Source organism: Cyprinus carpio, chromosome A4 (genome assembly GCF_018340385.1).
Source record: "Cyprinus carpio isolate SPL01 chromosome A4, ASM1834038v1, whole genome shotgun sequence".
Classification (NCBI taxonomy): Eukaryota; Metazoa; Chordata; class Actinopteri; order Cypriniformes; family Cyprinidae; genus Cyprinus; species Cyprinus carpio.
This window is the reverse complement of record NC_056575.1, coordinates 3,636,033-3,651,368: the sequence shown is the minus strand read 5'-3', so window position 1 is coordinate 3,651,368 and position 15,336 is coordinate 3,636,033. Positions and strand designations below refer to the sequence as shown.

The 15,336-nt window shown below is 33.5% G+C and overlaps 1 protein-coding gene across 4 annotated transcripts in view; it reads right to left on the bottom strand.

The window, feature by feature from the left end:
- The window catches only part of LOC109045659 (receptor-type tyrosine-protein phosphatase zeta-like), a 36,479-nt gene that overhangs the window by 5,659 nt on the left and 15,484 nt on the right, over window positions 1–15,336 (bottom strand). For 2 of the 4 annotated variants that reach the window (XM_042747088.1, XM_042747099.1), the window contains exons 3-22: window positions 14,090–14,269; window positions 13,468–13,619; window positions 12,710–12,805; window positions 12,559–12,625; window positions 12,314–12,471; window positions 9,644–9,794; window positions 8,561–8,745; window positions 8,265–8,391; window positions 7,472–7,524; window positions 6,837–7,359; window positions 4,526–4,984; window positions 4,198–4,342; window positions 3,777–3,868; window positions 3,380–3,465; window positions 3,045–3,065; window positions 2,767–2,863; window positions 2,585–2,667; window positions 1,862–1,996; window positions 1,394–1,528; window positions 12–175 (exon numbers count right to left, since the gene is read on the bottom strand). In XM_042747088.1, the coding sequence (XP_042603022.1) occupies window positions 12–175; window positions 1,394–1,528; window positions 1,862–1,996; window positions 2,585–2,667; window positions 2,767–2,863; window positions 3,045–3,065; window positions 3,380–3,465; window positions 3,777–3,868; window positions 4,198–4,342; window positions 4,526–4,984; window positions 6,837–7,359; window positions 7,472–7,524; window positions 8,265–8,391; window positions 8,561–8,745; window positions 9,644–9,794; window positions 12,314–12,471; window positions 12,559–12,625; window positions 12,710–12,805; window positions 13,468–13,619; window positions 14,090–14,269 (3,109 nt within the window). The remainder of the gene's footprint in view (window positions 1–11; window positions 176–1,393; window positions 1,529–1,861; window positions 1,997–2,584; window positions 2,668–2,766; window positions 2,864–3,044; window positions 3,066–3,379; window positions 3,466–3,776; window positions 3,869–4,197; window positions 4,343–4,525; window positions 4,985–6,836; window positions 7,360–7,471; window positions 7,525–8,264; window positions 8,392–8,560; window positions 8,746–9,643; window positions 9,795–12,313; window positions 12,472–12,558; window positions 12,626–12,709; window positions 12,806–13,467; window positions 13,620–14,089; window positions 14,270–15,336) is intronic. The other 2 variants (XM_042747092.1, XM_042747105.1) reach the window with 2 other exon arrangements.

Genomic DNA, 15,336 nt, shown 5'->3' with positions numbered 1-15,336 from the left:
CTGATGTCTACCTGCAGTGCACCACCACAGGCCCCATATCATTCGTCCTGGGCTGCGAGGACGCCCGCACAAACGACAGCAGGGGCAGAGTGTATTCTGGGACGCCCATGTCGGGCCACTGAGTGTAATGAAAGTGAAACACTGTCCTCTCCTGACTGCGACTCTTCTGTGAGCCCTGACGGGGGAAAGGAAGCCAAAAGTGTCTAAGAACATTATGGTCACATTCCCATTAAAGGGATAGTTCACCCAAAAATGAAAATTTGATGTTTATCTGCTTACCCCCAGAGCATCCAAGATGTAGGTGACTTTTTTTCTTCAGTAGAACACAAACTAAGATTTTTAACTCAAAAAAAAAAAAAAAAAAAAAAAAAAAAAAAAAAAAAAAAAAAAAAAAAAAAAAAAAAAAACCAAAAAAAAAAAAAAAAAAAAAAAAAAAAAACAACAAAAAAAAAACTTAGATTTTTACAAAAAAAACCTAAAAACACACAAAAAAAAAAAAAAAAAAAAAAAAAAAAAAAAAAAAAAAAAAAAAAAAAACACAAAAAAAAAAAAAAAAAAAAAAAAAAAAAAAACAAACCGTTGCAGTCTGTCAGTTATATAATGTAAGTGGATGGGAATCCCGGCTTTAAGAGTCAAAAAAAACATACACAAACAAAAGCAAATTAAACCCTGCAGCTCGTGACGATACATTGATGTGTAAAGACACAAAACGATCGGTCTGTGCAAGAAACTGAACGTATTCTTCTAACTGATGCTTCTTCTTCTTGCTTTACGGCGGATTGCAGACTTATAAGTGCATTACCACCACCTATCTCTCAGGTGGACCATTGACACTCCTAATAGAGATTGTAGATAGAGTGTCAATGGTTTATTTGAGAGATAGGTGGCGGTAATGCATTTATAAGTCTGTCATCCAATTTTTGTTTGGTTTTGTTTGTGTATGTTTTTTTTTGATTCCCATTCACTTCCATTATATGACTGACAGACTGCAACGGTTTCAGTTACAAATCTTTGTTTGTGTTCTACTGAAGAAACAAAGTCACCTACATCTTGGATGCCCTGGGGGTAAGCATCAAATTTTCATTTTTGGGTGAACTATCACTTTAAGTTATGAAAACATTAATTCTGAATGTTCTCTGAAGTTCTCTGAATGTTCTCTGAATGTTCTCTGAAGTAACATTTAGAAAATGTTAGACGAACATCCAACTAATTTATTTCAGAAATAAAACTTTTTTATGCTAATGTTTTAGGAATATTAGTAAAAAGCAAATAACTCATTTTATTAACAGTACTGTTACAGTAATGTTTGTTCATAACTTTGAGAAACCTTTGACAGAACCTTAGCTGGAAATATCCTCAAGGGTTTCTGGTGACGTATGGTGTAGTTACTGACCTTCTTGACATTAACGTTCCTCAAGGTGAACGTCCTCTGTGTGTAGTAGGCAAGAGTTTTGGTGCTCTTCAGCGTGACTAGGAAGCATCCATAGTCTTCCTGATTCTCCAAGGGCCAATACTGGTCACATTTTCTCTGTTTGATTCACACACACCATGTATATATGGTAAGGAATCTCATCAGACCATGATTAAGTTGTTTTATATTTCCATTTCTTTCATTACACTCTCAAAAATAAAGGTTCTTTTTTGGCATTGATGGTTCCATGAAAAAACATCCATGGAACCTTTCAATGTTCTTTAGAGTGGAAAAAGGTTCTTTAGACTATTAAAAATGGTTCTTTTAAAAACTGTTCACTGATAGGTTGTTTGGGAACCAAAATGGTTCTTCTATGGCATCACTGCGAAAAAAAACCCTTTTGGAAGCATCATTTTTAACGATCTAATCTAAGAGTGATAACAGCATTACCCGGCCCTTCTCCACCAGGTTAGTGATCATGACAATCACACCCACGTTCTGCTCCCATATCATCCTCCAGAAGTCTTCCAGACTGCCCTTCAGCGGACCCTGGGCCGCTATATATGCTTTCGGCTGATTGTAGCCCTAAAGATAATCATTACAATCAGATCATGTTCATTTCTACCAACACTCTTGACAAACCAATAAATAAAACAAAATTCTGGTCATTCTGAGACTGCATCGGCTGAGAACCGCATCCACTTTCCTAAAAGAAGTGTCTCCTTATTATGTTTTTTGAATAAATAAGAAATACTGTTCTTTTGAGCTTTCTATTCATATGAATATGAAGCAGCACAACTGTTTTCAACAATAATCAGAAATGTTTCTTGAGCAGCAAATCAGCATATTAGAATGATTTATGCAGGATCATGTGACACTGATGACTGGAGTAATGATGCTGAAAATTCAGCTTTGATCACAGGAATAAATTACATTTTAACATATACTCGCATAGAAAAATAATATTTCACTATATTACTTATTTTGTTGTATTTTTGATCAAATAAATGCAGCCTTGTTTAGCAGAAGAAACTTTAAAACATTCAAATCTTACCAACCCAAAATGTTTTAATTATATACAGTATATTGGCCATCAGACGTGGTAACATATTGCAAAAACATTTATGTTTCATCATTACAGCATTTAAAATTTAGTATAAAATGTACACTTACATCCACATAGTTGGCATTAATGTAGTCCCCTACTTTTCCATCTTTGTCAGAGTTTTGAGAGAGTTTAACTCGACTGTGATCATCTGAGAGTACAAAAAAAAGGCTTATTAGTTTTTTTTTTGTTTTTTTTTTATAAATGCATCTCTTATTTTGTTATGGATGAGTGATATAAAGTCTCATACAGGCCAGGATGTTAATGTATCTGTTCTTGATCTTATTGTCTGGATGGTTGGAGCTGTCCGTAGTGATGCCGATGTCTGCCGTACAGCCCTGAATCTCCTAGAAGAAACATTTTATCCCATCACTGACAAAATCACACCTCAAAAACTATTCCACTTTATCATGCATACTAACCATGCAAAGAGCAACGCTGACACGTCAATACAATGAACAGAAGAATAACAACAATGAAAAAGAACAAGTAACAACAAACACTAAAACAAAGGGAGATGTGTCTTACCTCGTAAGACTCTTTCAAGATCTAATAAGGGAGGGAGTGAGAATGCAGAGAAGCACAATGAATGTCCGAGAGGCACCAGTGCAGGTACATGAGGCACGTTTGCATGTGTTTTCATGCTACAGAGGGGTTTAGACGGGGCTGACGCTCTGTGTGGGTGTCCATGCAGACGCCTGTATACCCCCCGCTTTACATGCTGCCCCGTTGCACTCATATTCATTAGTTTATGACATTAACACACTATTTGATATGTTTATATTGCATAATAAGGTGCAATGCTTAAGTTTACGTATTAAGAAATGTCAAAAAAGACCTAAAGCGATAAAAATCACAAGTACCTCAAATTTTTTGGAGAATGTGTGATTTGCGTGAAGATCAGCAACGTGTTTTACGAATTCCTTTACTGGGAGAGCTTCATTGTCCTCTGCCAACAAAAAGAAAAAAAAAAAGATTTAGAAACAAATAATAAATAGCTAATGAGGCATGAAATACATAAACAAATAAAATGACAAGCCATAAAATAAATAAATAGATAACATGTATTAATATTTATAGTTCAAGTCAAGATGTGAAAATTAACAAATAAATTACAACAGACATGATAACGCATGAAATAAATAAAATGACAATATGAAAATAAAAAATAAATAACTTGCAAGACATTAAATAAATAAATGAATAAGGTAAGATATGAAAGAAAATATATAATCTTTTTCTTTGAGTAGCTTTTGTTACCTGAAGGCAGAAGAAGAGGGGTTGATGGGGCAGAGATGGCTCGGGCTGAAATGTTGTCCTCTACATAAAACTGTGCCGTTTGAAAGCACCTTCTGTAAGATACAGATGGAAACATTAAAATATTAGCTTTTTACTTTATGTGGGAAGAAAATTAAGAGAATCTAATCTGAATAAAGGGACCAAAAAAACAAAACTAAAACCTCACAAGTAAAATGCACAGATACAACACAGTAATGAGAATTGTGGGGAATGTGCCTGATTGTTATAAAATGCTTCTGAAAATGCTCCTGACACAAGTTTTTTGATTTTGGGTTAAATGTGATCTGGACACGTTTTCCTGAGTTTTTAGCACAGATGCACATGGCACACATAATCTTAAAGCAAACGTTTACATGCTGATGCATGTTTGAAGATCTTATACCTCCAGTAGATGAGAATCCCCACCAGCACTAGCAGACACAGGACAGCGAGCGTGGAAACCACAGCCAGAGGAACAACCGTCCTCTTCTCCTTCTCTGTACCTCCCACCATCCCGACACGAGACTCCGGACTGCTGTTACTCGCCTCTGATGATGGAAACAGGAGCAAAACAGCCCTTAATCCATCCATTAATCAGTGATACATTACACGATATTCGGCACATTCAAGGAGCTACCAAAATGCAACCAACTGCTAACTCATTAAGAGCCATAAAAGCAGTCATGATTTCATTCTCCAAATGTTGTTTTGACATCATTCACAAGTTTTACCTGCGTTCTGGTCTTCCTCTGACTCTTGGATAGTGAGTTCAGGAATTGTGAGCTGTATGGGAATATCATCGCTTTGAGAGATCACTGACCCTCCTTGTCCAGAGCCAGTGTCAGACTCAGCTGACCAGGTCACCCATGACAGAAACACCTGCTTCTCTGGTCCTTCGGTGGTGGCCGCCTCTCGCTCGCTCTCAAAGTAGAAAGTAGAGGACAGTCCCTCTCTGTTTTCATCTTCAGATCTACCGCTGTAGCTCAGATGGGACTCTTTGAGAGCCGACCGGGTTTGGTCGAGCTCCCATTCCCGGTCAAGCTCCTCCAGGAAGATCGCGGACCCCGATCCGCTGAATTCTCCGGAAGAAGGAAGATGAGCAGAGCCCTCCTCCAAAATAGTGGTTGAGGATTCATAGAGATTTGAGGCATCATGAACCATTGATACCTTCTGATTATTGAACGATGTGGCTGTAACAAACACGTCTGAAGAGTTAAGACTTCAAATCTCCTCTAGAAGCGTTTATGGCGGAGGAAAGAAGCCCTTGGAAGTGCTAATCTACAGCTGAATTAATCTACATTTATCTTGCAATACCTAAAGCCACCACCAAGGGGGCGCCATCACCATGCAAAGAAGGTAAAACTGAATGCACAGGAGCAAGAGAGGAACCACCACCAGCGAGCAAACCAACTGAGAAGAGAGGGTCCAGCAGGTGCATTACAAATGCGCAAAGCTTTTCTTGAGTATTCGTGGCACAACACGGCAATCACATATTTATTCTATGTATATGGTAGCAATTGCACCAAAATCAACTTAAGCGTTTCTGAAAGTTGAAAGAGTTCATGTATGACCTGTATAACCTGTATGAGTTTCTTTCTTTTTTTTGAAGAATGTTAGCAACCAAACAGTTGACCGTAGCCACTGACTTCCACAGTATTTTTTCCCATACTATGAAGTCAATGGCTACCGTCAACTGTTTGGTTGCTAACATTCTTCAAATGATGATCTTGTGTGTTCAGCAGAAGAAAAACTCCTACAGGTTTGGAACTACTTGAAAGTGAGTAAAAGATTACAGAAGTTTCATTTTTGGGTGAACTATCCCTTTAAAATAGTGATTCCCAACCAGGAGTTGCAGATTCTGAAAGACAGTTTTGCTTTATTAAACCTGTACATTTTTTGTAACCTATAAGATGTAACTTTGCATTAAATTTGTATAAATGAGAACGCTTTTGTTTGGGGGTGATATTTCTACACACATACTTGTTGAGCTTCTTTGGTAGTTAAATTCCACCATATGAAAAAAGTGACTATGTTTACAAAACGTCTCTTTTGGGTTTCATCTCAAAATAAATTCACCATTCGAGAAAGTTTAGAACTCTAGAACTGTCAAAACTTTTTAAAAAAGAAGAAGATAAAGAGAGATGAAGAGAGTTTTTCAGGCCTTGGTAGCAATGGTTTGTAGCTTAAAAGTGAATTATTGTAATATTGGTAATGCTAAATGATATCAAAATAAATGTTTTTCTGGTTTTCCCTTTGTGAAAAAGAAGTGCACTTAATTGTATCTGCACTTGTAATGAACATTAAATCTTTAAAGAACTGTACTTGCACATAATATATTTATGAAATAAAAGGCCCTTTTAAAGAAAGTACACTTTCATGACACTTAAGTACACTTTTAAAAAGTTTTACTTTAAGTATATTTTAAATCATAACGTTTTAATCTTTTGTCATGCTTTAAAGTAGTACACTAATTTTGATGCATTGACTAACATACTAAAGCACAGGAATATAATTGGAACTGTAGCGTGTTATTTAGTTTAAATGTTAATATATTTTAAATGTAATTGCGATTTCATCATCAAAACATATTTAAAAACATTTTACTTTACTTAATGCTTGTCATTATTTTCAGCAGTTTACTTTATGAGTTATGAAGTAATTTTGAAATGACAAAGATTTACTTAAACGTGTCAAAAAAGCACTCTAATAGCATTTCATATAAATTTAAACTACAATACATTTTCATTTAATTGCAATTAACATGCATTACATTCAGTTCACACTTATGTATGTTCTTTTAAAATAGATATTTCCGTAATAAGTACTCAAATACTTAAGTATGCTAAAGTGTACTTCTTTTTCACAAGGCTGATGTTTACGAAGGAGATCTTAAGATGAAAACTGTTGGGAAACACTGCGATCACCAAACTACCTAGTACTGTTGCAAGCTTTACCACTAGTCATCTTCATGACTTCCCTACAAGCAAGTTAGCATTTAGTGAGGTTTTGATTAAGAAAACACCCTGAAAAAGACTGTCTTACCATTAAACAGGGGCTGAGTGGTCTGAGAAATGATCTTCATAGAGGCTGAAACCGCTGATCCAGTGGTGGCAGTGCTAGCATTAGCTATTGAGGTTGTGTTTACTGCAGGTTTAGCAGTGGTTTTTAAAGTGTTGGCTGTCATGGTTGAGGTTTCTTGGTCCTGAGCATCTGGCAGCGTAGTGAGAAGGTCGTTGTTTTGGACTGGTGTGGTTTTTGTGGTGCTGAGGATGTCTTCATAGTAGACGTCTGTGACCTGCATGTTGCTGTGAGGAAGGTGGCCGCGCTCCTCTGGAAGGAGTCTGTTCAGTGGCCGTTTGGTCTCATTTCTGCTCTTGTTTTGGTCAGGTGACCATAACAGTGAAGACTCCTCTGTCATTTTACGTCGGACTGTAATCGGGGTCGTCTTGATGACGGGGAACAGGAAGCCTGGTTGGTCCGTCGCCGTGGTGATGGAGATGGAACTCCCGGAATCACGGATGAGAATTCGGCCGGGCGGAGAGTTGGAAGCAGGTGATGTTCTTTCCTGAAATTTAAATATGTCATGTTTTACTCAAGATGCTCATGGAACTCCATAAAAGTGCTCATGATTCATCATTCATGATTTTGTTTCTGAATGTAGATAATAAAAATATCACCTCATTATATTCCTCTGATTCTGTTAAATCGCCAAAGGGATCAGGCTCATTTACTGCGGGGTTAAAGGAAATATCACTAAATTACTTTGAAGACATAAATATTCATGCTAAATAACAGGGTGAATAACACACACACACAAAATCAGTGTCATATTTTACCCCAAAATAAGACATTTTTATTTTTGAGATATTTTCCATAAAATAAAATTGTACAAAAATGAGTAAAATTTCCTGATAATTAATAATAACAACAACAATGATAATTAAATTATTATTATTATTATTATTATTAATTCCAGTACATCATATACACTACACAGTTTTTTATATTATTTATATATAAATTTAGTAAAACAAATACTATATAATAATAATAATTTATATAACAATAATAATTACTGTACATTATAACTAGACAGTTGTTTTTTAAATAATAATAAATAAATTCAGTAAAACAAACTATTGTTTTTAATGCTTATTTAAGGCAGATCTGCAAAGTACAATTATAACATGTTATTATTAAAAATACATATAATGTTTATAATAAATAAAGATTTTTTATTTTATTTACATTATTAATATAGAGCTTTTCCTCATTATTGTTATTGTAAATGTGCCTAAATGTAAAGGAAAATTTTATTTTCTTTAAATGAAATAAAAAAAATAATCATTTTCTTTAAAATAAATGTCTACATCTATTATTAGAGGTTTTTTTTTTCACTTTTGATTTTGTTGTAAAATATGACCCAGACATTTCTTGATATTTTTGTGAGATTTTTAAATTTTTGTTTACCAGGGTCTTCGAGAGGCATGTCCACAATCACCTGGTCACTCATTTTTCCAGTCAAGCCATTGGTGCACAGCGCCACCACCTGGACAACATAACTACTGTTCGCCAGCAGATGATGGATAATGGCCCCCTGAAAAAAAACAAGATAATACTATAACACCTGTTTCTAACCATCAGGACTAGTGTAACCTTGAACTATCAGCTATCAGTTTACAGTGCTAAGTGAAATATCCCTACTGTACTTCACTCAACACAGTTATATTAATCATGGCTCAAGTGGACGATCTAAAAGTGCTCACCACATCCTGGTCTCCGTCTGTGAGATACTGTTGTTTTGGCGGGTCTTTGCCCTGCAGTCTCTGGTAGGTGACGGAGTAGCGCTCAATGGTGGTGTCATAGACGGCCCGCGGCCTTTCCCAGGTCACCACAATACCCGTGTAGTTCTGAGAGTCGGCCTGCAAGTTCTGCGGCTCAGAGCTGCACACTACACACAGAAAGAGCTTGAAATTACTGTTTAAATTGAGTTGAGTGCACAGAAAAGTCTGTGCAGTTTTATTATAATAACAGAATATAAAAAAATATATAATATAAAAATAGTTTATAATAATAATAATAATAATAAAATTAATTGTTTCGTTGTATTTTGCAAAATATAGTATTTAATATAATATTATTAAATAATATTAAATACAATTATTTATATACATTTCATAAAACATAAAAATATTAAGAAGATACATATAGTAAAAACTGATTAAAGATTATAGTTACATGTTGACAAAAATATTTTTTCATAAAAAGAAAAATAGGATCACTTAAAATGTAATCAAACAAAATATTTAAAGAAGGTAAATAATTTAATAAAAGTTGATAAAAATTATAGATATATTTTGACAAAATATTTTCAGAATAATATAAAATGAAATTAAACTTATATTACTTATATTAAAGTATAGTTACATTTTGTAAAAAAAATTTTATGTAAAAATTTTGTCATTTTTACCCTAATTTCTTGGAGGGAAAGCAAGATTAAGCAATAAGATACTAGACAGTTTTTTATATTGTGAATATACAGATGGAGAGCCTGAGAGAATATTTTTATTGCAAAAAACTTACAAAACTGCTTCTAAATCAACTCTGTTTGAAATGGAATTGGTGCATTTGTTTCTTGGAAATATGCCAAAGTGGGGTTACCTAGCAACACACACTTGCTGCAGGGTTTTAAAAAGCACAATGCATGTGTGTCCACGGTCAGAGGTGGAGGAGATGCGTGAAAACACTCCTTTTGACCTTGAGAGATGACCTCTTGCTCCTCTCTGGACATTACTTTAAGTGTGTGTGTGTGTTAGGTTGCGGTGTTTGAGTGTGTGTGGTTTGCATACTGGGTGCAGGAACTTCCTCTGTGCCGGTGTAGGACGAGATCACTTGTCCCATGAACTGCTGCTGTTGTTCTCTGTAGTTGTTCTGCAGGTAGTCGGTCAGCATGACGTATCCGGCCTGCTGTATGGTCATCACCTCACAGAACACCTCCAGCTACAAACACACCAAAACACAGTAATCATGAGACGACCACGAGAGAATCCCGATTTGACCTTGCTTACAGTTTCATTACAATATTAGGATCTTAAATTAATTATTAAGAATATAAATTAATATTATAATAATAATAATCGTTATTATTATTATTATTATTATTATTATTATTATTATTATTATTATTATTATTATTATATTAATAATAATATTAAAAAAATAACATTCATAACAGTCTAGTTGCATTTTAATATTTAAAATTATTTAAATAAATATAATAATATAATATTAAATTTTTTTAATATTTTTAATACAAAAATAGGATAATTGAAAAAACAGTCAATATACATATAAAATATATTAAAAAGATGCATAATTTAGTAAAATTAATTTTACATATATTTAAAAATAATATTAAACAAAAAACGTATATAACACATTATTTTTTCATTTTATATATATATATATATTAGATATATATATATATATATATATATATATATATATATATATATATATATATATATAATATATATATATATATATGATCATTGAAAAAATAAACAAAGTATATATAAAGAAAAATGTACAAGTTTTTTAAAAAGTAGTTACATTTTATTATTTTTTTAAATAAAATTAAATAGAAAAAAAAAACATTTTTGCATAATACATAAAATACTGGAAAATATATAAATAAATAAACAAATTATATAAAAGAAAGAAATAAAGTACATAAGGAAGAATGTACAATTAGCTTATCATTATGGACAAATAGACATTTAGTTTTGGATGATGATTGGCTGACTGAACATAATCTCACTAGTTAGTTTAGTTTGGCTACAGTAACTAGTGAGTTAGTATAGCCAGATAAACAAACAAACAAACAAAACAAAACATATTGATTTTAATGTGCAAGGAGAGCATTATACAAAAAATATCATAATATGAAAATAAAAGCGCAAGTATCAGAATTTGCTTGCACAGGATTGAAATCAAGATTAACGAGTGTGACAGCTTTATATGCATGAGTGAATTTATGCAATTGCCCGTCAGTAATGAGATCAGACGAGACAATGAACCAGCGCTAAAGATTCATCAGCTTTCCTTCAGCATGCCTGTATGCACCACATCAAAATTTCATGCTCAAGAAACAGTCTGTGCTTAAAGTGGATCAGGCACGAGGACAAAGAAAAAAACAGCAACACATCCACATGACAAAAACCTCCTCGCATCTTAAAACTGAGCTTAAAAGTGCAGCTGGATAAGAGAGACAAGTTGTGTTGCTGACATCGAGGGCTTATCTCTGATCCAGCTGAAGAATAGTTAAAGGGGCTGTCAGGGATGAGCTCACCATGCTACATTTTTAGGAGAGGGGTTTCTCTCACACACACATAAACACACAATAGTGCCAGCGGCTGCGAAACTGACCCCAAATTTATCACTAGCATGATCTTTAAGAGATAAATCTGACTTTATTCCGCCCGAATGATGTTTTTGTGTTAAAATGTAGATATTGCTAATTATTGTTGTATGTATGAATTAAGTTGAGGAGAGGAGAGGAAGAAGAGAAGATAAATGAGTGAATTGTGTCATGGGAGGGTGGACCAACTGCAAAAATGAGTAATTAAAGACATTTATAGATTGAAAATCCATTAATACATTGACTTGTAATTGATTATCACAAACTGATCTGGTGGGGTCACTGTTGGGTGACAATGACACACACAAGGTTTGGTGTCAATATGCCAAAGCTTTGCAGAAATACAGCCTCAGATCCAGTTTGTCATCATGCCATCAAATTTGGCCAAACAGTGTTATACGAGATTGGTTTGATCTATCAAAAAGCGTTTTGTTTCTGTGTTTCAGAATTTTGGTTCTTGCCCTTACGGTTCAAAAGTTATTAGCATAAACATAAGTGCAACTTTGAGCTGTTGGTGGCGCTACAGAGTTTGAGTTAGAGACTCCAAACTTGCTGCGGTCAATGTTCACACTGTCCTCTATCTATGTGCCAAATTTCATAACTTTCCCAAGAGCAGTTTCATGGGCTTTTATAGACTCAAGAGCGGAAATGGAGGAAGAAGAAGAAGAAAACACAGCCTCAGATCCAGTTTGGCATCATGCCATCAAGTTTGATGATGAGTTATACCAGAGTTTTTTGATCTATCAAAAAGCATTTAACTTCTTGCCAGCATTGTCTAAAAATGATCTGAGCCAGTTTTGGTGAGAATTTGACAAATCATCTAGGATGAGTTCGAAAAAGAATGTTTTTCGGAATACTGAAAGTGGAAAAAGAGGAATCAGAGGAAAAGTTTTATTTCTACCCCTAGTGGTTCAAAAGTTATTAGCATAAAAGTGAGTGCAAAGTTGGGCTGTGGGTGGTGCTAGAGGGTTTGAGTTGGAGTCTCCAAATTTTCCTTGGTTAATGTTCAGACTGTCCTTTATATGTGTGCCAAATTTCATAACTTTCCCACAGGTAGAAGAAAAAGAAGAAGAAGAAGAAGAAGAATAGATGTTCTGACCTGTGTTTCTGAGATGGCCACTGTGTTTTTAAACACAATCCACTCCACGTTTTCAGAGCAGGGCGGCGCGGTGAGTGAGCCATTGTACATGAAGTATTTTTCGGTGGACTGTGGAAGCAGAGCCAGTAGAGAAAACGCTTCCAGAGGGTTGCTTTTACCTTAAATATAAGGATGCTTACGTGTTATTGCAATTTGAAATAATGAAAAGCTTTGTGGATGTAATAAAAAAACAAAAAAAGCTTTACCAAATCGGCTCACGCTGTTCACCCCTTCAATGATGGCCGCATAGTCCTGGTTGTCTTCAATACTGGCCTAAGTAACAGACCAAACCAGATCATTATGATAAAAGGGCTGCAGATATGAGTTAATATGCAGATGTGTTTGTGAAAATGTCACCTCGAACAGAACAGCTACAGCAGTAATCTTTCCACTGCTACTTATCGCCTCATCTATGGATTCAAACTCCTCGTCATCAAAGCAATAGATCTGCATCTATGAAAGAGAGAAACATCAATTCCGGCTATTTCATTTTAGCTTGAATTTGGCTTAAAGTCAACATGAAATCACACTTGACCTAGTTTACCAGTTTATTTATTTATTTATTAATTTAGTATTTTATATATTATTTATATTTTGTATTATATATATTGTATTTTCTGTATTATATGGAAGTTATTTATTTATTTATTTTGCTATTTTTATATTAAATACTGAATTGAAGGTATTTAATTTATTTTTCATGATATTCTTAATTATATATCACAGTATAACATAATATAATATAATATAATTATTATTATTTGCCTATTATTTTTATTTTTTTTATTATTATTCAGTTAATATTAAATACTTGAAATGGAAGGTATTTAATTTACTTTGATAATCTTTAGATTTTTGTTTTTTTATTCATTCATTCAGTTATTAATTTAAAAAAAAAAAAACAATGGTAACAGAGGTTACAAAGCACAAAAAATATAATTCCAAGATTAAATTCCATTACATTTCTATTAAATACCTCCCACAATATTTTCTACTAAATACTGTTACACTTGTGAATAAAAGTCACATTATCATGGATGTCAAATACTGTACATTGTAAATGCATTGCCATCCCAGCATGATTTATGCTGATTTAGACGTGCGGTGAGCTTTACCTCCAGGGGGAAACTGTTTCCGTTGAGGCTGTGTTCAGATCCGTCTGAAGTGGTGTTACATCGGCCCCAATGGAACATGATTCTGCCCACTTTAAACCTGGATCTGAGCCCACCTCCGCTTATGAAGTACTGACCGTTCAGACTGATTATCACTGAGAAACACGATACACACACACACACACAAACTCGATGACCACTTGACACATAATTGTGTTCTTCCTTCAGCACTCCTAATTGCTCATATTTAATATTTCGGCATTCATCTCCGATAAAAGATTCATTTTAAGCTTTGCCTTTTGTGCTGAAATAATCAGTCATTCTCACAGTGTCAAATCAGAACAAAAGATTCAGTGCCAGCTTTTCTTCTGCGCTCCTGTAAAAGCACAGACAGTCTAAAAAAACAACTAGCTGCCATTCACAGGTATGAGAAAGAAAGAAAAACAGTAGATTTTATTCATTAGTCTGCCAGTGATTAATCTCAGGTTGTAATTGCATTCATCGCAGGCCATCTCTCTGGGGAGTTAATATGTCAGTGTAATTTCACTGAGTGCTGGTTAAAAGTGAATTCAAGTTCCAGAACATGTTTTATCTGCAATTCCTCACATATGGAAACACCCCAGACCTGTTTTGCCGTCGTTGGTGATGGTGGTGGATTCGGTGGTGGGTTGGTCCCAGTTCTCCAGCTGCAGGTTCTGGTACTGAACCCTGATCTGTGTGAACTCCTCACTGATGTCAATGGGAGACTGTCTGGCATTGCCACACACTGGATATTTCTTTGCCCAGTGCTTCTGGTCCAGGGCCCCTGTGAAAAATATAAAAGAAGAATAATCTTAATGATAGTAGACACTTTTATCCAAAGCTACTTACAAAAGAGGAACAAAAGCACTTTGTCAAACTAAAATCTTGCAGCAGATCAGGTAAAGATGTGTTGTCATACTTAACCTGAATTTATACAGATTTTTATGTAAATTTATGTAATTGTATAAGGCGAAAGTGCTATAACTGGTCACAATTTCTGTCTTTGAACCTTTTTAATTAGCTTTTAGTTTATTTATTCGTTTAAATAGTCCTGCAATGTGACTATATTTATTTATTTTAATAATGAAAAATAAATAAATATTAATTTATAAAAGGAGAGATATTGCATACAGTCTTTCAGTTAATATGAGATCAAAATTGTAGACAACATGTAGAATAATTATACAAGAACTACAAAAATGCTATAAAAAGTCATTTTACGAAAATTAAGAGCAGCTATCCACAAAAACAACTTTAATAAAAAATAAATTTTAAATGTTATATTATTAATTATATTATATTAATATTAAATATTATTAAATAGTATTAATAATATTTTTAATAATATTTTTAAATATTTATGTTAGATGGATATATTATTTTAAACAAGCCTTTATGCGTTATTTTTAAATAATATAAAATAATCATATATAAATAATATACAAAGAGCAGCTATACACCAAAAAAAAATCAAAAACAAACAAAAAAAACACCTTGTCTGATGGTGAACACTCAAATAATAGAAAATAACAAAAAAAAGAACAAAAAATAGAATAATTATACAAGAATTATAAAAATGCTAGTTTAATGAATACAAAAAAGAGCAGCTATCCACAAAAAACTTTAATAAAATAACTTTAAAATATTATTAAACAGTATTAAATAATATTTTAAATGTTTATATTATTTTAAATAATTATATATAATATAATATAATATATTATAATATAATATAATATAAAATATGATATGATATAATATAGCAAGATGCCTTTTTCTGCATTATATTTCTTATAAAGAGCCTAAAAACTATAGTTAAAATCTTAATATTTATTTTACACATTTTATTAA